Source organism: Heliconius melpomene, chromosome 17 (assembly GCF_056956725.1).
Source record: "Heliconius melpomene rosina isolate 202511_hmr_F chromosome 17, ASM5695672v1, whole genome shotgun sequence".
In the NCBI taxonomy this organism is placed as follows: domain Eukaryota; kingdom Metazoa; phylum Arthropoda; class Insecta; order Lepidoptera; family Nymphalidae; genus Heliconius; species Heliconius melpomene.
This window is the reverse complement of record NC_140405.1, coordinates 10,376,404-10,403,793: the sequence shown is the minus strand read 5'-3', so window position 1 is coordinate 10,403,793 and position 27,390 is coordinate 10,376,404. Positions and strand designations below refer to the sequence as shown.

Here is a 27,390-nt window from a genome sequence, read left to right as displayed (position 1 = left end):
TTATTTTTTTTTTATCTTCACGCTCCCATAAGCATAGGGAACCTGGGCACATAGTGCGGAGATCTCATTAGTGAGAATCGAACTCGCAACCGTCGTGTTTATAATGAAATTTTGAACCACTGCGACATGGCGGTGACATTAGATAATCGTATTAGATTAAAGAACTTACAATAATTAACTAAAAGCATTCTGTTTTTTTCGTAGGTGTAACTTCAAAAAAATTAGGCGTGCAAATACTTTTTTTACCCACTGTATGTCTCTATTGAAAACTGAAAATAATTTCATAAATAAATATATTTAATAAATATTCGTATAGTTCAAGCGGGCGTAGCCGCGTTCGGGTCCACTAGTTGAGTTATATATACTTCAAGTACAACTCTAGGGAGAACATTTTGTCATGACTACATAATGTATTATATTGATAACAGAGATAACAGTTTTTTTAGTAAACATATGTATTAGTATAGATTTTACATGAAATCTTTCATGATAAATTCTATTTTTGGTTTTGATGTGGATTGCAGTACAGGTAGAGTTCTGTATTTATTTCTATAAAAGGACCATAAAAAATATTTTTTTTAAATCCTTACCTCTGTGTGCGGGATAAAACGTGAAGTGAAAGAAATTCATAAGTTTTGGTTTACCAACTTATGAATTTCTTTGCTTGTTAGTTGTTAGCCAAGTGCGGGAAAGCCCGCATGCGTACATTAGATGGCCTATTTTCATCAGTTGATAGTGGAGTATTAGGGGATTTCCCGAATGCCATATAATCGTAGCTGAGTTTAAGGCTATTGAAAATTACCCTTTAGTTATATATTTTGCTATTTACTAATATTAAAAAGTAAAAAGTATTCAGTAAAAATCTCTTCTCTATTTCTTACTATTAAGACATATTTTATGTACAGAAAGAAGTAAAATCAGCACTTTTCTTGGCTCTCCAGGAAAATAGGAATAAAATATTATTTATATCTTCTAAGTTAGATCATAAATTCTATTTACTCGACTCAATATATTATAGTAGGTATGTAACACGTACCATTGAGAAGTGCTTAGGGACATTTGTTTACATTCCCAACAAAGAATATCCTAGCAGAATTTCCTTAACAATCCTTAATCTATACAAATCATGGAATCGAAGCCTATGTAAACAGAGAGAGGGTATTGTCAATCACCTAAGTTTGTAATAGTTTAATATGTATTTTTGTATACAAATTTCTCAGAAACAAAATTCAAAGTCTAATCAAGGACGTCGAAATGTAAATAAGTATTTTTGAGGCCAGTCGTGGCGCAGGGCGCGCAACTGGTCGTGGGTTCGAACCCCGTTTGAATATGAAATGAAATATTTATTTTAATTTACATGTTTATTTCCTCGTTCTTGTGTCGAAGCAAAAGCACGGCGTTGTGTTTCGCCAATCAACACTAGGTTCCCTCTGTCCACGCTACTGTGTACGAGTTATAGTGTGAATTTTACAGCGTAGTTTTTTTTAAATATGTAAATAAAACAAACAGACAACACTCAATGCCCTTTATTATTACTCATAGTAGTCCCAGGTCTTAGTATAAAGCTGACACTGTTGTGCGAGCGCGGCCACGCACCCAGCGCGCTGCGCAGACAGAGGAAGCTCGTCATCCATATCACTATAGCGACGCCTAGGATCGCCCATCTCACTATTTCTACTGATGCTAGCAAGGAACGCCCTTGTTCTAATTCTTCTCGTAGTTCTTTTGTTATTTCTGCTCCCTGTAAAAGGAATTGTTTTTTTTTAGAGTGGACATCCTGGAGATAGCAAGGTCGGCAGAGAGAACCTTAGAATATAGTGTTAAGACACTCCATTCCCAATTAAATTCTGGAGGCATTGCGTATTGCGTGGTGGAATTCGACCCATGTTACCACAGAAAATAATTAAAATAAAATATTTGATCTTCAATTAAATATTTGATTTCCTTAGCTATTTGGATTCATGAAAAAAGTTGATTATTTTTTTGCGTTTAAGTTGTGAAGCCTTAAGGCTGGAATTTTGTTTGATGAATAAATCTTCATAATCTGCATAATCCATAAAGGTTAAATTTAAATAAACCATATATTTCTTTTCCTTTTTTTAGAAAACGTATAAAAATTTGGACGTAGCGGGATATGAATCTAAAAATCTGTTATCCCGTCCAAGTTGTACGGGTTCACTTTAAAATGCAAAGAGCTTATTTTCAGTTTTACGCTGTATCCTGGATGCAGCATGGTAGATAGAGGGAGTTTAATGTTAATACACTTCCCACTTTCCGCCGAATTCTGGAGGGATAGTGTGTTCAGTGGCGGAACCTAACGCAGCGCCCTGTTACTAGAGCGAAGAGATGAAAACACTAAATATTTCGTTTTCGCGATTAGGAATCAAACTCACAACCTGTCGCATACAGTCCACTCTCGTGCCTCCGCTCCACCAATACGACTTTATAAAGAAGATTTAATGTATTTATTTAGTCTTCAATAAAATAAATTTACCTCTTCAATCCAAATGAAAGGAAAGACCCCAGTCTCTACATTTTCCAACTGTGGAACGTCATTCATTTTGCGCAATTCTATATTAAATTGCAATCGTTGCACTCCTTTCAGTACTGCACTTGTTGTCTGTAATGAAAAAAATATCAGCGTCATGTGTGCATGTGTATGTCCACAGCAGGGTAGACAGACGAAACCTAGTGTTAAGGCACTCCGCTTCCCATTTTCCGTCAAATTCTGGTAGTAATGCACGTTGAGTGGCAGAACTCAACGCTGCCCTTTGCTTCGAGACCAGAGCGACGAAATGAAAGTATAAATTTATATTTATTTTCTCAAATGGGGATCGAACCCACAACCAGTCGCGTTTACAGTCACACACAGGGCACAAGTGCTCAGCGCCACCACGAACCAGATAGAAATATCTTCTGTAATTTGAACAAAATGGGGTAATAATACTTACAGATTCAAGATACACATAACTGTTATGTTTCTCCGGATCAGGTTTAATACCTTCTTCTATATATTCTAGCAGTTCTTCAGATCCAAGATAGAAGTGCGGCAGAGAGACGATAGCTGGAGCTCCTTTACAGGGACTCAGGTTGAACACTCCCATCAGAAGGCAGCCATCGTGATTGCCACTCCAATTTCTGAAAAAAGAAATTAAAAAAATAATAATATTCAAAAGTCCTCGTTCTGGTGACAAGATAATAACCGTAAACATGTCTTGAAATATTTGACGTTGCGTGGAAAACGTAGTGTCCGGACTAATTGTTGTCTTTAGTCATCCGGATAATTGAAAATCCGGATAATCGAATGCATAAAGAAAAGCTGGTTTTGTGCATATGTGGCACAAAATTGTTATGCTATTATTGTGTTGATATTAAAAACAATATGTTACGTACATGTACAACGAAAACCAATGGTTATTAAGAAATTATTAACATTTTCAAATTTAGGTTTCATTGTAGCAGGTTGTATAAAATAATTATCGTTATTGATAATGCGGATAATCACAAATCCTTGTAATTGAAGGCCGGATAATCGAGTTTCTACTGTATCTGCCTGCCATATACTGGATACAGAGTGAAGCAAAGAAAAAAGTATAATTAACTTGGCTATGGACTTTGATATCATGAGTAAGCTTGTTTTCGTAACCAAATTTTCATTAGGGTAAGCATGACCGTTGAGTTTAGTTACTCTATAGTTAATGTCCTTACATGAGCGGAAAATCGATACAAGATTAATTTATATGAAGGGCCATTTCTCTATAAACTATTTTAATCTTTAACATAAGATGTACAGTTTCTAAGGAGGACGATCCACCGGTCTTCACATCCTGAGCCTTATGAGTGCTACTTAATTGATAATAAAATAAATTAATTTTTAACAAAAAGAAAACAACAAACTGAACGGGAAAACAAAAAGTAGTTTTATAATTTTGAAGTCGGTTCCAAGTGAAACAAACAGGCTTAGTAATTAAATATTGTATATTGGTTGTTCTAGCATTAGCTTGAAAAAAAATACAGTCGAATTGATAACCTCCTTTTCATACAGAAGTCGGTTAATAAAAAATTTCAGCATTATTAAGACACTTCGTTTCTTTTTTGTTATATTCGGTATACAGCGTGAATGTAGAAAAATATCGAATGATATAATAAATAAAGATAAGATATATTTATCTAATAGTCAAATAAATAAAAAAAATGTTATAAGTAGTAATAACTAAAGAAAAAAATTATAATAAAATAAAATGTATACGGCGACTTTTGTACCTTTTGGTACGGACCATAAGTTTGTAGTGTAAGCAAGAATTAAATAAAAAAATAAATAAAAAAAATTGTATAACTTCTTAGCACATTTGTTTTTATTAAAGTTTAAATTTTATAAAGTAAAAAGAGAAACTCAATAAGAACTTACTTACTCGTAGTACTGTAACTACTTTACGAAGTATCATCCAACATCTTTGAACTGTAGACTCAGTTGGTCTTTATTCAATTCAATTTCTTAAGTAACATGTTATATGAAAGCTTTTATATATTTTTATCTATTAGGGTTCCGTAAAAAAGGTAAAAATCCTAAAAAATAAATATTTAAAGCGAGTCCCATACAACAAACAAAGTTTTTTATATTTTTTTTGGTCAATGGTTGCGGCTTTTAATGTTTACTAAAGAATTTTTTTACAAAATGCAGCAAAAACATAAAAAGTATTTTTCCTGAGTGTGGTATCTCGAGGTAAGTGGTCTTGCCAGTCGGACAGATGGACAACAAAGCGATCCTGTAATGGATCCGTTTTTTTCTTTTGAGGTACGGAACCACAAAAAATATAAAGACTAATACTAAAAAATACATAATATTCTTATAAAGGAAAAAACAATGTTAAATTGTATTTTTTTATAATAAAAAAAATCTTCAATTCATATTTGATTGGGTGATTTTTTTATAAATTTAAAAAATCTAATTTGAATTGCAAGAAGTTATGGCCTAAATTCCACACATGAATAATAACAATTGGCGTTAAAAATTTTTCGTTAAAAACTATTTCTTTCCTAAGGAATCTTAGAGTTTTATCTTTTTTCTAAAAATCACTATATGTATATCGTATACCCACAAATGGGAATGAACCCACTACCACCGCTTTATAGCGAACACATTTCATATGCCATGACGCCGTCAGAAATATTTCATTCTAATATTACTTCACTTTTGCATCCATAATGTCATTACCAACTTTCCAGATACGAAGTACAACGTCAATAACTCTTAATAAAGAAACACAGAAATGAACCAAAAGTATAATTTAATTTAAATATTTTAGCTAAGTTCAATGGAGTAATGAGTAATAAATCAATTTCTTACTTTTGCCACAATTCTGTCAAAGTTTTAACGTAATTTACATGAAACGATGTTGAAAGGTTGTTACACTTTGTTAAAAAATTTCAGTTAATTTTTTTTTTATAAAGTCTGATGTACATTTTGTTGGCGTTATTATAACAGGCTTGTTGTTTTGGAAATAACATTTTCTGCAAGGACAGGAAGTGGGTTCGATTCCCACCCGAGGAAATGAAAGATTTAATTCTTTCTAGACCCATTTGCGGCGTTGAGTTCCGCCATTTAAAACGCAATATCTCCAGAATTTTGCGGAAAGTGGGACACGGAGTGTCTTAGCATTAGGTTCCCTCTACCTATCCTGCTGTGTGCGGGATTCGGCGTGAAGCCGATTTGATTTGATCAAATATTGATATGATATACTTAAAATTAATATAGTTTTACTTACTTACTATAAATTTACTTACTTTTTACAAAAACACTTGTTATCTGGATTGGCGTTCTTTGAGGCGAAAAGTGATTCGTCGATTTCGTAGTAGTAAGTACTGATGTTGAATATCTCTCGTTCGCCTCGCGCAGTCACATACATGGATCTGTGAACAATTGTTTGGGTTCGATTTCTGCTCGGGGGGATGAATTATTTTTAGTTCTTCGTTTTCGTAGCGAGGCAAACAGCGGTGTTAGGATCCACCGGTATTTGGGCGGTCACTAAGCAAGAATTTACTATTTGACATTGTGGGAATCGAACCAACAACTATCCTATTTACAGACATGTAAGGTCCCTGTGCCGCGATGTTCTTTGTTACAAAAACAATTTGCAATTTGTTATTCAACGGGCAGTTAATAATTAATTAATTATAAAACGATTTTTTCTTTACATATGTATATTTATTTAAAAATAAAATTAATTAAAACAAGCTGTTGTTGCGAAAACGTGAAGTTCTCTTGCACGATTTATTGCTGAATTGTTTTAATGACGAGAATAGACTGGGATCCGACCGTTGAATCCTGCATAAACGAGTTTTCTTAATTAAACCTATATTAATGAATAATACATGATTAGTAGAACAGATTACACCTGGGTTGCCTGGAAGAATCCTGCCGCAATCACCTTTAATTACATTTTTTCGTAACTCGTTTTTGGAGAAAATTGCACCAATACGTTTTTTATATGAATCGCACATCATTTGAAAGATAATCGCGTAAGGAATTGGAAAATTAAGGGTTGCCAGCTCTCAGTCTGCCGCAAGTCTAGGGTTGCCTGGTTTAAACATGTCACTAAATGTTAATAATTTGCACTCATGTGTTTTTTTAATGAATTATATATCAAATTAAAGCTTATTTTTTTCTGAACACTATAAAAAAGGGTTGCCTGAAAAATTCCTGCCGCAAACAGGGGTTGCCAGCGTTTGAAATATTTTATTCCGGTTCCGTTTGACTATGAGAATAGACGATGAAATGCGCGGTCTGCCTTATGTTTTAAAGTAAAATATTATATAATAGAAGGTCAATCTTAAAATCAATGTTTATTCTAATTGTTTACCTGTTAAATGATGATTTTAATCATATTAAGTACACGCAGAAAACTATTTAAAGATCATAGGGCAGAAGAAATCATCCTTATTTTTCAAGTAAAATAATGAATCTATAATATTGAGTCTTTGCAAAATCTATTTTCTAAATACTAATATTTATTTATTAATTTAAATTACCATTTTGAAACAATTAAATTATCTAATTAAATAAATGTTTACAAATATCGATCTTCTATAAACTATTAATATACATACATATACATCATGTTCCCTTAATATAAAGAAGGGTGACCATTATTGCGGATATTTTTTTTATTAATTATATTGAAAAATACATTTCAATGAACTCTCTCTCTCTCTCTCTCTCTCTTCGTCCTCTACTTGTTTGATTTGATTTGATTTGATTTTTTCTCACGCAATTTTTAATAATTTGCATAGGAAAGAAATATATATAATAGAATTATATTAAACAAAACTAAGTTAGCAAAATAAATTCGAAGAAAATCTGACAGTAATGCCGACTAATAAACGCTATTTACGGTTTATGACCAAGAGTCGGCAAATATCAATTAGTTGGCTATTTTTTACTATAGATAAACATTTTGCGGCGCGATACAAAGCAAACCAAATGCAATAAAATTATTTTCGAAGATGTATTGTTTCTAAATGCAATAAAAGTGCAGATGGCCAAATGAGTTGTTTTTGAGCATATTACTTAGTTACTTACCTTTCGTTTTGGAGTAAAGACGTTTTTACTTGACAAAAATGAAGATGTGAAAATGTGATAGAATTTAACAAGGAATCTTTCCAAAAGTGTAAAATTATGTTATTGTTTCGCCAAAAAATGAATTTTAAATACAGAGACATTTTTTTAAATAGTGACACAATGCACGGTTATCATTTACAGTGTTACAAAAAGTTCATTGTTTTAAAACAAAAATATAAAGAAGTATTTTTTAATTATTTTCTAATGCAAAACGAAAGTATACTATAATCTTTAATATTATATAGTTTAATAAAATGTGACAATTGTGGCCGTGGGAATTGCCTCAGTTTTGATTACACTAAGTTAGGGACGTGAGTGAGTGATTACGCTTTATTATAATTATAAGAACAATTCTTTCAGACCTAAATGCCTTAAAAACTATCAGGACAAGTTCTTGCTAGCGACATTTTTTTATCTATATTTTTTAATAGTTTTTATTAGTTGAATAGTTTTCATTTACTTTGCAAAAACGTAAATATTCGTACCAAAAAGATGGGCGCCATAGTTCTTTCTACGGATACGGACGGCGTTGTCAAATCAAACAAGCAGAGGGCGAAGAGAGAGAGAGATTGTTTATTGAAATGTAATTTTCCATATTTTCTTAATTAATAAAAAAATATCCGCAATAATTGTCACCTCTCATTATATTAAGGAAACATTTTGTAATTAATACCTTATAGTAGATCGATATTTGTAAACATTTACTTAATTAGATAATTTAGTTGCTTTGAAAGGGTTATTTAAATTAATAAATAAATATTAGTATTTAGAAAATAGATTTTGCAAAGACTCAATATTATAGATTCATTATTTTAATTGAAAAATAAGGATGATTTCTTCTGCCCTATGATCTTTAAATAGTTTTCTGCGTGTACTTAATATGATTAAAATCATCATTTAACAGGTGAACAATTAGAATAAACATTGATTTTAAGATTGACCTTCTATTATATAATATTTTACTTTAAAACATAAGGCAGACCGCGCATTTCATCGTCTATTCTCATAGTCAAACGGAACCGGAATAAAATATTTCAAACGCTGGCAACCCCTGTTTGCGGCAGGAATTTTTCAGGCAACCCTTTTTTATAGTGTTCAGAAAAAAATAAGCTTTAATTTGATATATAATTCATTAAAAAAACACATGAGTGCAAATTATTAACATTTAGTGACATGTTTAAACCAGGCAACCCTAGACTTGCGGCAGACTGAGAGCTGGCAACCCTTAATTTTCCAATTCCTTACGCGATTATCTTTCAAATGATGTGCGATTCATATAAAAAACGTATTGGTGCAATTTTCTCCAAAAACGAGTTACGAAAAAATGTAATTAAAGGTGATTGCGGCAGGATTCTTCCAGGCAACCCAGGTGTAATCTGTTCTACTAATCATGTATTATTCATTAATATAGGTTTAATTAAGAAAACTCGTTTATGCAGGATTCAACGGCCGGATCCCAGGGTAGAAATATTGTTCTTAAATTAAAACTTTTTAATAGAAAACAAATAATGTCGAGTTTATAAAAAAGGGGTTGGAAAATATACGTGGGTAAGTTATAAATGATTTTCCAAATATTTCCATTTTCTCAAGGTCATAAGCAAAGGATATTGTTAGGTCTCCAAAACAAAACGTAATATACGCTTCAGTTTTACATTTTTTCTCGTAGCAGGAGAGGTAGCTAGGACCTAGCAGCAAAAGGTATAATTTCACCCGATTTTTTTAATATATCCACTCGAACTGACTGCAGCGAGCAAATTAAAATAATTTAAATACTATAATTTTTCCGATATCTAAACCTGGGCTTTAGCTTTGAAAAGGTTTGTACGAATATACATTTTTTTATTTTTTTAATTTTTCATTATTCTAAAGCAACGCAACTGCAAAGCCACATACAACCATATTGTGGGTTCTATACCCTCTAGAAGGATTAAATTGCTATTTATTAATATTTTCATATTTCGCTCTGGGACCAAGGAAAAAGCCCTGGGTTCAGTTCTGCCACTCAACACGCAATGTCTCGAAAAATTCGGCGGAAAGTGGAGAAAGGAGTGTCTTAACTCTATGTTCCTTCTGCCTACCCAGCCATGATACAGCATGAAGCTGATTAAAACACATCTTTACACAATTTATTACTCACCTGCATACTTCAGGCTCGAATATATAAATCCTATTAGGTGGATTTCCATTGAAAGGTGGAAAGATTGAGCTGTCGCTACCATTTATTCTGCCACAGAACTCGTTGCCCCATTGTTTGTTGGTAGAGCTACCTTTGTAAGTCTCTATATTACCCAACTTCGATACGTCAGCTATGCCTCTGTTGACCTCATATGGCCCTGATTCTGTTGTGTTCAGCTGAAAGAGAGAATTATAGATTTTTTTATTTAGTATGTTTGAAAAACTTAGTGTTAAGACACTCAGTTATTCACTATTCAATTATTTAGACACTTGATGTGTTAGAAAAGTAAGCGGTGCCCTACCAATAGCAGGAGCAAAGGGAACCTAGTGTTAAAACATCCGGATTCCTATATTCTGCCAACTTATATTATAACCAAATGGATTTATCTTTTTATTAGAGTTGGAAAATGACAATAAATCCATTCTCTTGAGAATCGAACCTTCCACCATCACAGTTAAATGCTGTTCCATTACGCCATGACGGTCTCGTAACATTTCAAGCAGCGGGAAATCTCTTGGTTATAATATAGATCGTCTCAAAATTGACGATCGTCGTCGAATTCTATTGTATTTTATTAAAAAAACAAAGCTTCTTAGCAAAATCACTCAATAACAGATTGCTACAAACTTACATGAGAAAACATGGAGAAGTAAAAACCGGTGCCATCCTCAGAAGGTCTCATCACTGGTGTCTTTTCTAGTTTTATCTTACCACATACTAGCCCTGGAAAGATTTTTTTCTTATTACTATATTTTCATTTAAAAATAATGTATATTATTGGGATAAAAGGAATTGCTTAGATTTTTAAATATAAAGAATGAATGTGCTTAATAACACTTAGAAATCTAAATGGTTAAGCTAAACGTATTTTTTGAACTTTGTCAAGATATTTTTTACCTTTTGATTTTGTGGGGAGAATAAGTAATTCTCTTATTCGCTTATCTGGTTTAAGTTTTAATTTGCTGAAATGCGATGGTTGCAAATTCGATTTCCACTGGGGCAATGTTTATAAATATATTTATAAACATTTTCGCAAAGAGGAGACCGAATTAAATTGTTTCTAAGTTCTCTTTGCCTGCCTAGCAAAAATAATGAATTTAATATTTTTTTTATAAAGTGACAAGTGAAGATTTGTTTTTTTTTATCAAGAAAAAAAAACAAATTAAAAAATAAAGTACGTATCATAGTACTATTGTACTTATCTTTAATCAACCAACTGTATAAACAGGCTCGAGCAAATATTATATCGGGGTCATTGCCCTTTTGGCGACCTTTGCGAAAACAAGTTTTAAGATATCACAACTTTTAACAAAGTATTAATTTGAAACTTCGTATACAAAAGTAATATATGGAATTTCATTATAGAGACGTCACAGATGTTGAGTTTCGCTTTTTACTACGGTAATAAAAGGTTATTTAGCTAGCATGTTTTTCTTTTATTTTTATAAATATTTCACGACTATTGTAGCGTAGTGGCCCAGTGTCTAACTATAAACGCGACAGTAGTGGGTTCAAATACCACTCGCGGAAATATTAAGGCGATAGCTTAGGCTGATAACTAAAGCAGTGGGAATGGAGTATCCTAAGATTAGGATTCTTTGTCTTTCATAATAATATTAACAATCTTCATCCCTCACTTTTCGCCCAAATTTTGAGACATAGCGTTGAATGGCGGAACTTAACCTCGCGCTTTATCAGTACTTTATAGGCATAGTATTCACAACCACGACGACAAGATATGACTTAATATTAATAAATTAATATTTTTTGTATTACAGTCTATATAGTCTAACTGTATAAATGAAAAAAGTAACAAGTTTTAAGAATTTTAAATTATTTTGGTCAAATATTTAGTACAGTTTTGTAAAAGTACGTTTTTATAGTTTTTATACTTTTAACTTAAATTCTATGATCACGCATTGGATGTAAACTTAAATCGAAGGAAAATATTTTTTGGCATCGGTTGTAAATTAAGATTAAAAAAAAATGTACTAATTTATATATATATATCTTCATAAAATTGTTACTTACTCAACGCAGCGTCTTGGCCGCTACAATTCAAGAATATTCCATCGAAAAACAGATCTTTCACTTTCACCCTTAAAAATGGATCTATCAAGTTAGGGAAGAAGGATTCTAGTGCTTTATTTATAAGGCTGGCTGCAGCCGGCATCAGTTCCTGCACTGACAACATAGCTGCCTGGAAAAGAAAAATATACTCTTTATAGAAAAAAATATAAACAATAGGATTTATTTACGAAATACTCAGATAAAATGCGATGGTTGCAGGTTCTAATCCCGCTTGAGGGGTTATAAAATTTAGCTTTACCTATAGATATTTCAATTTGAGTTTCGCTAACATAAAATGACCTTATAGGACCGGAAATAGATAAAAACACTTCCGTTTCAACATAAGGAATTTTCTTATTTCAAACAACCGTTATATATACACGAGGAAACAATTACACGGTCACGTTTACCGTTAAACGCAAGATGTCAGTGTCAATAAAAATAGAAAAAAATAATAAACAAAGATTATCTCGGAAGTGATTGCATTGAAAGGCCATGTTATCCACGGTCTTATAGAATGCATTAACTCATAACATAAATAGACAGACATACATATATATGTATGCTTAGAATTATTATGATGATTAGATGATGACATACTCAGTTATGTTACAAAAGAAAATTATAATTTAAAACTAAACAAGATTGAGTTGTAATTTGTAATACAAGATTATTATTTAAAACTAGCGGCCCGCCCGGGGCTTCGCCCGCGTGAACTACGTTATTATTAATTTCTGTCTACATGAGTACCTAAATTTGAGACTCCTAGCAGTTGTAGTAACGAAGTTTCATACAAACTTTCAATCCCAAAAACAACCCCTTAGAAGTCGAATATTGCAAATTCCCGTCTTAGCGAGCACCTACGTCCTATAAATAACTCCTATGCAAAATTTGAGATTCCTAGCACTTTTAGTTTCTGAGATTTCGTGATGAGTGAGTGACCGATGATTCGATTTTATATATATAGATAACAAAGATATTATGGTAACTTTAATATTTAAAACTGGCGGCTTTAGTGCAGCTTCGCTTGCCTGAACTATACGAATTTCATTAGAAAGAAATTGTTAATTTTATTATGGTTCCTATGTAAATCGTGACTTAAAACTATCCTTTATATTGCTCCACAATCAGTGGCATAGTTTGGGGCATGATGACCCCCCCCCCCCCAGGCGCTGCTCATAAAGGGGCGCCGAATAGTCCGAAAAACTATTTAAACATATATATGAAATTATATGTTCGCATGGGGGGCGCCACTGTCCACAACCCCCTTTGTGTTTCAGTGAGAGGTATATAAAATCCGTTCAGTTGTTCCTAAGATTAGCCCGAATAAACTGAAAGACAGACATATAAAAGTTTTAAAACCGTTTGATTATGTTTTTAGTATAATGAAAATAAGTATATACATTTGAGAATAACACAGTTATTTTGAAAGTACCGATAGACATTTAAATTATATTTATATATATATATATATATATATATATATATATATATATATATTATATATATATATATATATATATAAATGAACAAAATATCTAGTCTTATATCATTTTTTATTTATTAATTGTGATAATCAGATTAGCTACACCTTTATATAGCATTGTCCGGTGTCTGACCACTTGCAACTTGGAAGTAATTAGTAATATTTTGTTCTAATTCGAGTTAATGCTTAATGTACGAAATGAAAATATTCACATAAATTATTTTAACATATACAGGGTGGAATTGTCAGCGCCACTTTAAATGAAACCACAGTTTTAACTACTCTATAAAAGCCTAATATAATTCGGAAAAAAATAATTCTCAACAATGAAGAAGTTTTTTTTTCAAACAAAATAAATAATAACATTATCGTTTTAAAATAAAACGCCATTTGTAAAGTACAATATAGGCACGCACACACTTACCTGTCAAAGCGGCAACGTCGCATACGTATGTGTGCGTGACACGAAATACAGGTATGGATAAAAATCGTGAAATGTAAAAAAAATCCTACGTCCAAACCGTTGAGGTACCTTGATTATTTTTTTTAATTCTGGGTTTGAAATATTTTACCCTATATGCAGTTTCAGTAAAAGAAGCGCTGCCTCTTCCACCCTGTATATATCGACAGGCAAGTAGTATTTGCGTATTTTCATTTTAAAGGTTCCAATTTTTTTTTCAAATTTATAATAAGAAATGCTGTTTTGTAGACATTCTAATCTTTATCGATTTTACTTTAAGAAAAAATATTTTTGGCTATACAAGAGAAAAAAATATGAGAGTAGGAGTGGTGCGATTGGTATTCCCTCAAAAATGTATCCAAGAAATTATTTTCCAAGTATATTTTAGGTAGACTAAGATTTTTATTGGCTATTATTATTAGCTTCTTACTCTATCCCACACTCAGCAGAGTAGGCAGAGGGAACGTATTGCTAAAGACATTCCATTCCCAATTCTTCACTGAATTCTGGAGGCTTTGCGTGTTGAGTTTCAGAACTGAACGCGCTCTACCTCGACCCCAGATCGAAGAAAAATGAAAAAAAAAACATTCCACGACTTGAGATCCATAACAATGCCAGGGTCATTGCAGTCAGGGGCAATATTATATAACTTATTTATATATTTACAATAAACAAATGTCATCTTAGATGCAATTATAAATCAATTGGTGTGCAGTCATCTATTAAGATCAAGAGTTATTATTTAATAGCTGATCGACCTCGGCAGACGGGTTGGCCTAGACTAGATCTCAGAGATCGCAAGTCCATTATGTTATTATTTAATATACATATCCTATATGTAGCCAGTGGTGGCGCAAGGGTGGAAGTACGCGACTGGTTATGGGTTCGATCTCCACTTGAGGAAATTAAGTATTTATTTAAAATGTGTATTTTCATTTCTTCGCTCTGGTGTCTGGTGTCCCTGCCACTCAACACACAGCGCTTCCAGAATTTTAGAGAAAATGAGGAACGGAGTGTTTTAACACTAGGTTCCCTCTGCCTATCCTGCTGCATGCGGGATATAACGTGAAGATGATTTAATTTTCTGCTCCAAAATATTAAATAAATAAGTAGAAATATTTTTAGCGTATTCATCTCACATTATAAATAGAAATTTTAATATTATTCAAGTGTTATTTCTCATTATTTCTACAAAAATATTTTAAAAAGCTTTAGAAAACGTATACAAATTTGAATGTAGCGGGACTTGAAATCACGCCTCTGGAAAGCCGTCTGAGCGCCAAAAGAAGTAGCAATAGACAATATTAATAAAAGAAAATAAAATATGAATTTATATTAAATTGGAGGCCAGTGGCACAGGGGCACACGTGTGACCATAAATGATATGTTATGGGTCCAATTCCCAGTTGCAGATTGAAATATTTAATATTTTCATATCTTCGGTCTGATGTCTAGGCAAAGCGCGGCGTTGAATTAAGCTACTCAATAAGCATTGCTTCCAGAATTTGGCGGAAAGTGGGGATTGGAGTGTTTTAACACTAGGCTCCCTCTGTCTAGCCTGCTACATTCGGAATACAGGGTTAAGCTGTGAAAAAATATATTTAGGAATACTTAAATTTCCTAAAAAAAATCCTTAATTACGTACAAAATTGTTTAATCGTGTGTAAAAATATAATTTGTTATACAATAGTAGATTCACTATTCCCCATGTTGAATGTTTTTCTATAAACATTAAGACCATCAAAGGGCAAAAAAGATCTTTAGAAAAATATAAAAATATCACATATGGGAATTCTACAGATGTATACAATGTTAATACTATTATGAAAGATTTTTTAAGTACCACCTACTTATTTTTTTTTGAAAATTGCTCAAAGAAAATTTTTAATAGAATAGAAGTGGGAGGTCCCTCCTTAGAAACTTCCTGGGCGGAATGTTTCTGTATAAATTATAATATTTTTTTTAGCTATCTAAAAGAAGATTTTACTAGATTTTGGTATTTTCACATACACAACTAAAAAGAATGATTTAATTATAGATGTTTATTTAACTATTTTGACAAATGAATGAGTTCTTAAAACTTCAGGCGCTTCAATGTGTAATCCTAAATATGTAGATTGTAATTTTGCTATATTCAAAATGTGGGACTGTAAATCCAACGGTTGGCTTGTGGCTTCGATTCCCACTCAGGAGAATTAAATATTTAATATTTTCATTTCCCAGCTCTGGTAATGATTTGAGAAGTTGTCGGAAAGTGGAGAACGGAAGTGTCTTAATGGGCACCGAGTATCTTAAGACTAGGTTCCCAGGTCCCCTCTGCTTACCATGTTATGTGCGGGATACAGCGTAAAAACTAGAAAAAAATATAATAAAATTACACTACAACTAAAATTACGCTACACGCTTTATTCGGCATAACAGGAGAAGAAAAAAAACCTTCTCCAATTTTAGCAACCATATATATAAGCATATAATAAACTTTCCATTTTACCTAATATTATATATATATATATATATATATATACTTGCGTGTTAACTAACAAAGGCCATTTTATGGATGAAAGAATGCTATATACGAGATTCAGTATTGAAATTGCGTTATAATTGTCTTAAAACATTTATTCCCACGGTATTATTATACGTTTTAACACATTTACCGCAAAGTTTTTACTTTATAATTATATAATATACTGTTTGATAATTTAATTTATTTTATTACTATAAACCTGTTGAGTTTGTTTGGTTTAAGGCGCTATACTTATTCAGGGACTACAAGTTCGAATTCAATAATCCTTTTTGTGTTGGAAGGTGTATTAATTATTTTATTACGTTTACCTATCTATATTGTTATCCTCTAAATACATGTCAGTCTTTTGGGAGTCTTTTGGGAACTTATTTGATTTTATTCGCAAAAATAGTCGTATTTAAAAAAAAATGGTTAGCTATTTTATATCTGTTTAGGTACTTGAGAGATAGATACTTGCGCACGGCAAACGCTATTGCTTCCGTGTTAATTTCGATCCTGCGAGATTTTCGTTATAAAAATATCCTATCAGTAGACCACAACCTCCTCTTTATTTTTTAACAATGCCTCTAGAATTGGGGAACGGAGTGTCTTAGCACTAGGTTCACGTAAAAATACTAGACTAGACGGTAGTAAACACTATGATTGATATTAGTTTTTTATCTATGCATATGAAGTGTAAGAAAAACATGTATCAACGGATGTGCATATAAGGTAGAAATAATTGAACATTATAATTAAATTTTCACATAGATGAGGATGTAGGTACATACATTGTACAAGCTGGTTTGTTAGATTCTGTATCTATTATTTCAATAATTTAAGTATTTTAAAGTAAAAATTGTTAATAAAATGCAAATTTGTTTTTAATGGGTTCTTTTGTTATTCTTATACTTTTTGGCATACTTTACATACCTAAGTAATTTAAACCTAGTGTTAACATCCCCAACATTTTCCTTTGTAGACTAATTTTAGCGTAATAAGTAATAAAGATTCTGATCATCTATTATAAACTTAAATAATATTTATCAGAGCGTGGCGTTGAATTCCGCCACTCCATACGCACAATGTCTTAAATAATTGTCGGAAAGTGTCCAATAGAATGTCTTGATTCAGGGTACTTACTAGAAAATTAAAAGCAAAAAAAAATACAAAAATCTTAGAAACTCTTACCAAATACGAATAATTGATGACTGTAATTTCATCATCCTCTTTAAGACCTCCCGAAGCTTCTTGATCAAAATGGAATGTTTTCTTCAACATGTATTTAATAGTGTCATTCTCTCCGTATTCAAGTATACGTTTTACTCTATATTCTCTGTAAAAATAAATATATTATTATTATTTAACGCTATTTCACTTTGCTTAAGATTTTTTTTTTCTCCAAAACTAAACTTAAACGAGTTTTTTTTTTAAATAAATGACATACTGATAACAATCATAGTAAATTAGGGAAGGCTTACTTGTAAACATACGGTCCTATTTCTTTCACCACAGGCTTGGATCCTTCATTCACATCCTCAGTATTGGTCACGTTGAACACGTATATTTTGAACGTCAGCGGTATGGGCAGCTCTCTCCATTTGTCGAACATTGCAGAGGTGTTAGACAATTGCAATTTCTGTAATAATTATTTAAAATTTATTAAATCTTATCTATATATATATTTTTTAATGGAAATAAATGTCTTTAACCGTATATATAAAAGGACTTATCCTCACTGGCTGGGGAGGACGCACGCACAGCCGTAACCGCTGATGGTCGAAATGTGAAATTTGGACAGATATTTACTTTCGTAATCTGGACATCCACTAAGAAGGGATTTTGAAAAATTTTAACCCTAAAGAGGTGAAATAAGGGGTTCAAAGTTTGTATGGAAAAATCTTTAAATCGCTACCGATTTTTACAAAATTTGAAATTTAGACTCTTAAAAAAATTTCATTGAACATATGTCTTATGGTTTATTAGAATTCACCCCTAAATAAGCGAGCGAAGCTGCACGCGTCCGCTAGTTTAATTATAAAACTTATGTAGGATTGACGACTGAGATTATACTCAATTGTATTGGGGTACGAAGTAGAATTCTCTGCCTACCCCATATATAGGCAGTGGCCAGATGATGTGCCGCTACGCCATAACGACCTTTGTTATTTATTTAGCTTCACGTATCCCGCATATAGCAGGGTAGGGAGAGGGAACCTGGGAATCTAGTGTTAATAGTGTATTAACACTAGATTCCTAATTAAGACGATCCTGATTCTCACTTTCGGTGGAAGTCTGAAGGCATTAAACACCGCGCTTCGCCTGTTTACCAAAGAAATGAAAATATTAACTATTTTGATTTCGATCGAATCCACAACCTCTCGCGTTTACAGTCGCACGCTTGTACCCATACGCCACGATCGGCTTCAACTGTCCTTAGTTATTTCTGTCTCTATAAAATGTTTAAAATATGTAAAGATAGGAAAAAGTATTATATATATATTTATGGCATAAAATTTTAAAGCATATAAAAATATAAATATATTATAGAAATTATACTCCGTCCTTGGTTTATATGCCAAGTAAATACAAGTGTTTTATTATATTTACAAATATTGTCATACACACGATACGAGTACAATTCAAACAGAATTATAAACGAATTGTTATGAAAATGCACATTTATTATAACTTTAAATCTACGTGATATATAAATATATATTTTTTTAGCTTCATGGATTTTTTAACGAGGCCACCGTGTCGTTGCCTAACCTCCTAATTCGGGTTCCACTCGGGGGAATTAATTGTGTTTGGAAAGTACGGCGTTGAATTTCGCCCAAAATACGAATGTCCCGAGAATTTGACGGAAATTGTGAAACATAGTGTCTTAACATTAGTTTCCCTCAGCCTACCCTGCTTCTATGCGGGAAAAAGCGTGCGTGCGTGAAGCTGCCTTTTTATATAAAAACAGAAGATATTTATATTATAAATAATTATAATTGTTCTTTGGAATGATATTGAAGCCCATAACCAGCTATTGCAGGTGCACTGCAGGTGTAACTACGTCAAAACGAGTAATTATATAAATAAATAGTAGTATATATGTATAAAATAAATACCTAAGTAAGAATATCTATTGACCTTTCATACCGATATTAAGTGTGTTCTAGAGATGGGTATATAATGACTATCAGATATCATCAGAGAGCCTTCGCGTCAATAATTTAGGTCGTCTGGCGTTAAGTAACGTAATATTATCATTGTTTTATGTAAGAAAGGTGGGCAGTGGGAACCTAGTGTGTTAATAAATGGAATTTAACGTATCTGTTTGTATTTTTATCAGAGTGCGTAAATAAAATTAGTTAATTTCTGCGAGTGGGAATCGAAATACAAATATAAATTAAAAAAAAATTCAAAATTGATCAACGGCGTCAGATTTTCTAAGGGGATGATAAGTGAACCTGAAAAAAGCTCTTAAATAATAATCTGACGATTTGAATGTGACGCAAACTCACAGCCCTTGTTAGAATGCGCAAAAAAAATCGTCATTTTTAAAATACTCAGTCGCGTCAGATCAAAATATATATGGTTTATCTTCATGCCCTAGACATTAGGAGCATATATTTTATAGATGTAATTTCTATTAAGATTTAAGATTTAAAAAATATTGAAATATTGAAATTAAAATATTATATTTCTATTAAGATTTAAAAAATATTGTTTTGGGTTCTCCCAAAACAATATTTTTTAAATCTTTTCTGTGTTTGCCTGTGAGTTTGTACTCGCTAAACTCAAAAATGGCGTAGATGGTACATTACTTTGTTTGATTTTAGTATTTTTAGCAAACTTTCCGAGATTACATAAATATATTTATAATCATCATTAATCAATTTATTTTTAAAAAATAAAATATAATGTACTAATGATATAATTATAAATTGTACAGACAAAAAAAAATACCTACAGAGATATAAAAACTTAAGAAAAATAAATATCTAATATAATATTTATGTTTTTTACGATTGCACAAAATTACCAATGTGTTTATATAATGAAAATAAAAATTTAAATATTGTCGTGTTTTTGCATATTCTTCAGTTATTGTTACGTAATTTAAATGTACTTATATATTTTTCTATACCTGTACGTTTCACGTTGTATTCCGTAAATAGCAGGATAGGCAGAGAGAATCTGGGAGCCTAGTATTAAGGGAGTCCGTTCCCATTAAGACACTTCCGTTCCACATTTTCTACCGAATTCTGGAGATAATGCTATGGGACATATATCTATTTAAAGTATCTCAATAATTAAGGAATTTATTTTATTTCTTGCCTAATCTGCAAATTGATTCAAGAACCGATAAAATAATTGACATGATCGAGCTGTATATATATAAATATCTGTTGTTCACCCTACTTACCCTACTCGTACTAATGAAGCGATGAAAGAAATATATATTTTTTATGAGATATAAAATTGGGAACCAAAGTACCTACAATGAGACAGCTGTGACACCTAGATGGACCTTTGAGAACATAATATCGATGATACTGAATGTAGTTAACGCAAAAACTAAAAAGCATGAGGAAAAAATAAAGTCTAAAGTATAAAAAAAATCAGTCTATTGTAACATTTTTAAGAGAGATTTGAGATTTTAGAAAAGTCAGTGTTAAAACACTTAATTTGCAATTGCCCTATTTCCACTTTCCACCAACTTTAACACTATTAAAAACGATACCTACAAAAATAAGATAAATTTAAATAATTACATTTATCAGCAAACCAGTTAACGCCAATCGTAACTTTGTTTGTTAGCTTCACTCACTTTTAATTGAATTTTCAATTTGATCAAACATTGAAATCCCTTTTATGTCTTATCTTCGCAATCACGTTTAGGAAATTAAAATCACTATCTGTAAATTCGATATCTCGATTCGTACTAATACTTACAACGGTGCTATAAGTCTCAATACGAATCGAAATCTTTCTATACTAATATTATAAAGCTTTAGATGTTGTTTGGTTAAGCTCGCTAATCTCAGGAACTAATGGTTCGAATTGAAAAATTATTTGTGTAATAGGCCATATTTACATTATATTAATCGTTGCAATGTAACCCTCGGTACTTCACACTGTATTCCGCACACAGCAGGCTTGGCAGAGAGACCCTAGTGTTAAGGCACTCCATTTGCCACTTTCCGCCGAATTCCGGAAATATTGTGTGTTGCGTGTCAGTGGAGGAACGGAACGCCCCGCCTTGCTTCGACATCATTACGAAGAAATGAATTTTATTTCCTCGAGTAGGGATGGAACCCATAACCAGTAGCATTTACAAACACGTCTCGTGCTCTTGTGCCACAAGTCATAAAAACTTGTAAAATATATACAATTCCATTGCTCATTTTACATGTAAATTATTTTATTTTACAGAAAAATAACATTACAGAAAAATGTTTTGTTTTTACACTAGGTTCATAATGAAAAGATAATAATATCCTATAGTTATGTAAAAATATACATACAATGGAAAAATATAAATATTAAAACAAATAAGATTTTTTTATATAGAATATATATTTTTTCTATAATTTATATATGTGCAAGTTATATATTTAACCTTCAGATTATTTTTTTATATTTATATATCTATTAGTACATGAAGTAAAAACTTTCCACCGCTTTTCATTTAAATTGTGCGGACGGAAGAAGGAGTATGAAACTAGGCACAGTTATAGTATATATAAAATCGAAAGGTCACTCACTCATCACGAAATCTCAGAAACTACATGTGCTAGGAATCTCAAATTTTGCATAGAAGTTATTTAAAGGACGTAGGTGCTCGCTAAGACGGGAATTTGCAATATTCGACTTCTAAGGGCTTGTTTTTGGGGTCGAAAGTTTGTATGAAACTTCGTTACTATAAATGCTAGGAGTCTCAAATTTTGCTAACGTCACTAGGACGTAGTCATGGAGACAGAAATTAATAATAACATAGAACATAGTTCACGCGGGTGAAACCGCGAGCGGACCGCTAGTAGTATATATAGAGAAGAAGTGCTGAATGCTAAACATTATATATAATAACTCAAGTTTATTTAAACATAATGGCGAGAATTAGGGGAGGAGTATGTCCAGCAGTGGACGTTCAAAGGCTGATGGAGGGATGGATGGATGGATTTAAATATATAATTTTTACCTATTTATATAGTAAAATGTCATAACTGATAATAGTGTATTTTTACTGTCCATTTAATATTTAATGGACACTATTTAATGACATAATAACACTATTTAGATAACTGTGGAGCATAAAAATATAATTTCTAGTATTTACTCGCTTCATTACAACAACAATCAATTTTAAAAATAAAATAATATATGTTTGTATAATAGGCATATATCACTGTAAACGCGGTTGGTTGAGGATTCGATTACCGCTCGATAAAATGAAATATTTATTTAAATTTATATTTTCGTTTCGTTCTGGTGTCGAGGCAAAGTGGGGCGTTCAGTTCGGTTAACACAAGGTTCCCTCTGCCTACCCTGCTGTGTATGGGATACCGCGTGAAGCTAATTTTAATTTTGATTTCTTGATTCTTTCCTATCTCCGCTCGGAAGCAAATTGACAGCAATAGTTCCAGTGGATGTAATCATTGTAGAGCTTTTCGAACCCGGGGACCATTTTAATCCGTAAGTATATTAAATAAACTCAAGTAAATCACCAAGAATAGTGAATAATCTTAGAGTTGTTTCATTTACACTTAAAAAAAGGAAATAAAAATGAAGGTTAAAATAATTAACAACATATGAATAATAAAATAAAATAATATTTTTAAAAATTTAATTACTATATTTTATTATTTCTTCATGTTTTGTTAAATATAATTTAATTTTATACTCGCAACCATACGCGGCTTCGCCCGCTCAAACTATAATAGATATGCAGAATATAAAGGGTTATGTGCCTAAACTTAATAGTGAAAAGTACATTTAAATTGGTTTAGTCATTTCTGCCACAAACGCACTGATAAAAAGACAAAAATCATTCTTTTGGTATATTATGTTGATAAATGCCTCCAATAGCAGATTTTCTCGTATATTTTTCGTTTACAGACAGCGATCAGATACAATTTCTTTATATGGACATGCCTATAGATAGATTATTTGGTTATATGATCAGTTATAATTGTTTTTTATGATGGTTAAAGTGGTAATTGTTATTTTTTTGAGTGTTTTTTTATTTTATTTTAGTAAATAAAAAATATTAAATTAAAAAATAATAAAGGGGTGTGAACTCAACTAAACCATAAGCTCTAATCGAGCATACGCTAAGTAGAAATTCTTATATCTACAGTATACGCTTTTTACAACTTATTTTTACAAAGTTCACAAATTTTTGATAATTTATTGGCATAGGGACATAACTCTTCTCTCTCTTCTCTCTTTCTTCAATTTAAAATTTTACAAAAGTTTATTACCACTGGTACCACCAATAGTGGGAATGTTCAATGAAAGTTTTTTTATATTAAAATAAATATATTATACATACATTATTTACATAATAATAATAATATTATATTATTATTATTATGTAAATATGTATATATATATATGTATGTGTGTATATTCATTATTATTTTATTACTGTCTGTTATTTAATCTAATTGGGCACTATAACGTTATTCCCATTTCTTTATTTTTAGTCCTTTATTTTACAAGGGTTGCCTGGAAGAGATTGCTTGAAGCAATAAGGCCGCCTTTGCATACATTTTATAAAAATATATTGTTTCTTTCTCTTTTATATGTATTTATGTGTGCAATAAAGTTTTTTCTATTCTATTCTATTCTATATTCTTTAGTGAGATATGTATCGATGGTAGGCGTTTTTCCGTATATAGAAAAGAAAGAATGTGTTAAGACTGTCCGTTCTTCACTTTAAAGACATTGGGTGGCGAATGGCGGAGTTCAACACCGCGCCTAATCTTTGGACATTGGGAAATCCGTCCACCAGTGGGATCAAAATTACAGCGATACAGTAGATTCTGGTGCGACGTTATAAAAATATAGTTTTTTTAATATTAACAATAATTTTATTTATTCATAATTATCTATTGTTCTAGGTTTTAATGAATTCACTGATTAATTAAAATTGTATAATAAGTACTGCGTTCTTCAACAAAAATAGCGCGAAAAAGGAAAATTGGCGGGTAACTGCTGACGTAATTATAAACAAAAACTATTATAAGACTTAAATACATATCATATACCTACATGAATAGATTATAGAAAAAATAAAAATAATTAAATTATATATCTAAAAATATAATATAAAATGAAAAAAATATACTTAAACTATTTATTTTTGAAATTAAATTATTTATATTTTTTCTTTTATATTTGCACCTATAGGGTATAGTATTATTTTACCTTTATAAAGCTAATGTAAAAACATTAAAGATATAACATTTTTCTTTGAGATCACTTTAAATTAAACAATTTAAATGTAATTTAAAGGATTATCAATCATAGCAATGGAAAAAATAATTTTGTAATAAATATTATATTCCTATTATGTATCTTTAGAGGGCGTCACGGCGCTGTTAAACAGCGTTTAATTGTAAACCGGGACGTTTCAACCATTTGGGAAAATGTATTATTTACATTTCCGGTGTTGAGTTCCGCTTACTCAACATTAGATATTTTGAAAGTTGAGCGGAAAGTGGGAATGGAGTACCTACTTTAACTCTAGGTTCCCTGTACCTATCTTGTTATATAGAAAAAATCTAAAGATATATTTCATATATCTCAGTTTAAAATATTTTAATTAATTGATTTAACGTAAGTATATATTAAAAAATGTATAGCTAAATTTTTCTTAAATTAATTATTTATTGATTTTGTCTATCACTGATAATAATATTTTCTACTTAAATATAAATATATAATACAAAAATATTACCTTATGTATTTGATCCTGGACAATTTTCGGGAATCCCCACGCGGCTAGGACGACGGCCCCAATCAAAACACCCACAGATACACCAAAAAACAATTTTGCATTTTTTCCCAACATTCTAACACTAGACTTTATTTCAAAAGTTATATATTAATTTATATTTAAAATTAAAAGTAAAAAAATCACACATAAAATCCAAAAATAAAAAAATTATATTTTCTATTTTTATTTTTCTTTTTTATAAATAAATCCAAGATGTGACCGTTTGCGTTCAAATCGTAAACAATTATAAAGTTACTACACACGTTGTACACTTCGTCTTTTTGCCGACAAGCAAATGGCCGACATAAAGCCTGTTTGCAGAAATATCTTCACGCTGAGATCTTGCATGCATAGTTTTTTATGCGTGTTTAGTGGAATTTTTGATTGCAGACATTATTCTTTTTACATAATTTTATTAGTCTATTATGTTATAAATTAAAAAAATGTAGTGTCTTTTTAAGTTATAATTTTTTATAGATATGAAAAATTAAGAGTAATGTTTTTCTTATAATCACGCTGTAGTCCGCATAAACATAGCAGGGCTAGCATAAACCTAGTGTTAATACACTTTGGTCCCCATTTTCTGCGCAATTGAGACTTTGTACGTTGAGTGGCGGAACTTAACGCCGCGCTTTGGTTTTTGGTTATCAGAGCGCGGACACGATAATAATTTATTTCCTCAATGGGAACCGAATCCGTAACAGTTTAACTTAAGTAGCAATGCCGCTGCGCCATGATGGCTTTTTTTCCCTTAAGTCATTTCCTATTATTAGACAATACATGTCCTTTTCGAATAGCAAGTTTATAAATTAAACATGTATGAGAACGAACCCACGACCTTTTTGAACTACCTATACACAATTAAAGAAGATAATTGCTAAGTAACTCAGTGGGAATTACTTTTTTATACAAGAAAATCATTCAATTCTACTATAAATATTATTATTTATTCTTAAGTTAGTTAGTTAGAAGTTTTGGAATAAAATGATGGCAGATATATTTCAATCGAAGAAATAATACATTAATTTTTTTTTTAGGTGATAAGATGATAAGGTGAATTAATCAAAGTGGAAAATGGCTGTCGATGATTGTGAATGATGGGTCACAATCATCTTGGGGGAATATATAATGTTTAATTTATTTTTCATTTTCCCGTTCTGGTATAGGAAGAGCGGTGGACGGACGAATGAACGGTTGTTTGGGAAACGTAGTAATATAGTACTAAATTCTTTTTAGCTTATAAAAAACAATTATAGAATTATAAACACGTATAAAAATATCTATATTGTTTACCCCAGCTAAATAAACTAAAGATCCAAATCAAAATAATACTCCAAATAATTTTTATCGTATTTGATTATAGTTTATTTTAGAATAATGACTGTATATAATACAATAGTCAATAACGGTACAACTCTATAGAAATTATGATAATGCTGTATTTATGTAAATTTGGCATTGTAGGCTAACAAAAGAATACATACATAATGGACATGTGTTTTAGCTTGACATTGTATTTTTCACGTGGCTTGGTAGACAGCGAGAACTTAGTGTCTACACACTCTGTTCTCTACTTTTCAGCCGAATGCAAGAAACCGGAATTGCGGAATCAAACGCCGCACTGTACGATTATCTTTGCAAAGGGGGGAAATAGGCCATTGTGGTGTACTCGATCTTACTAGATCGAGTTTACGAGGCTAAGCGTAGCGTTGAGTTCTGCTGCTTAGCACGCAGTGCCATGCAATTGATAATGAAGTATCTTAAGGCTAGGTCTTTGGTCCTCTCTGGCTACCCGGCTATGTGTGGGAAACAACGTAAAGCTAAAAAAAGTGATAGAGGCCGTCGTGGGATAGCGACTTTGACTATAACAGCATCGCGTTTCACCCCCGAAAATTAAAGGAAAGTGGGGAACGGAGTGTATTAACACTAACTTCTCCTCTACCTATCCTGCTATATGCGGAAAGATAGAGGGAAATTTGCATGAGGCTAACAAGCAAGTGTTTACAGTCGGGCGCTGTCCCGCCGTTTGTTTGTTCTTGGAAAATAAGTGACGAAAACCGAGAATAAAGTGTAACA

The 27,390-nt window shown here is 31.6% G+C and overlaps 1 protein-coding gene across 1 annotated transcript; it reads right to left on the bottom strand.

Moving 5' to 3' along the window:
• Positions 1 to 1,510: 1,510 nt before the first annotated feature.
• LOC146530233 (sensory neuron membrane protein 2-like) lies at positions 1,511 to 25,597 on the bottom strand. Its single transcript, XM_085201172.1, has 10 exons — positions 25,276 to 25,597; positions 17,798 to 17,955; positions 17,508 to 17,652; positions 11,826 to 11,994; positions 10,426 to 10,517; positions 9,756 to 9,970; positions 5,785 to 5,910; positions 2,952 to 3,138; positions 2,495 to 2,620; positions 1,511 to 1,741 (listed from the first exon to the last, which is right to left on the bottom strand). The coding sequence occupies exons 1-10, from the start codon at positions 25,387 to 25,389 to the stop codon at positions 1,517 to 1,519; spliced, it is 1,557 nt and encodes a 518-aa protein (XP_085057298.1). The 5' UTR covers positions 25,390 to 25,597; the 3' UTR covers positions 1,511 to 1,516.
• Between the last annotated feature and the right edge of the window lie 1,793 nt (positions 25,598 to 27,390).

Excerpts from the sequence above, each read along its gene's own strand:
- LOC146530233 (XM_085201172.1), bottom strand. The coding sequence starts at position 25,389 with ATGTTGGGAAAAAATGCAAAATTGTTTTTTGGTGTATCTGTGGGTGTT. Across the intron at positions 17,653-17,797 it reads ATAGGACCGTATGTTTACAA|AGAATATAGAGTAAAACGTA; the intron begins GTAAGCCTTCCC and ends TTATTTTTACAG. Across the intron at positions 10,518-11,825 it reads CGGCCAAGACGCTGCGTTGA|GGCTAGTATGTGGTAAGATA; the intron begins GTAAGTAACAAT and ends AAATCTTTCCAG.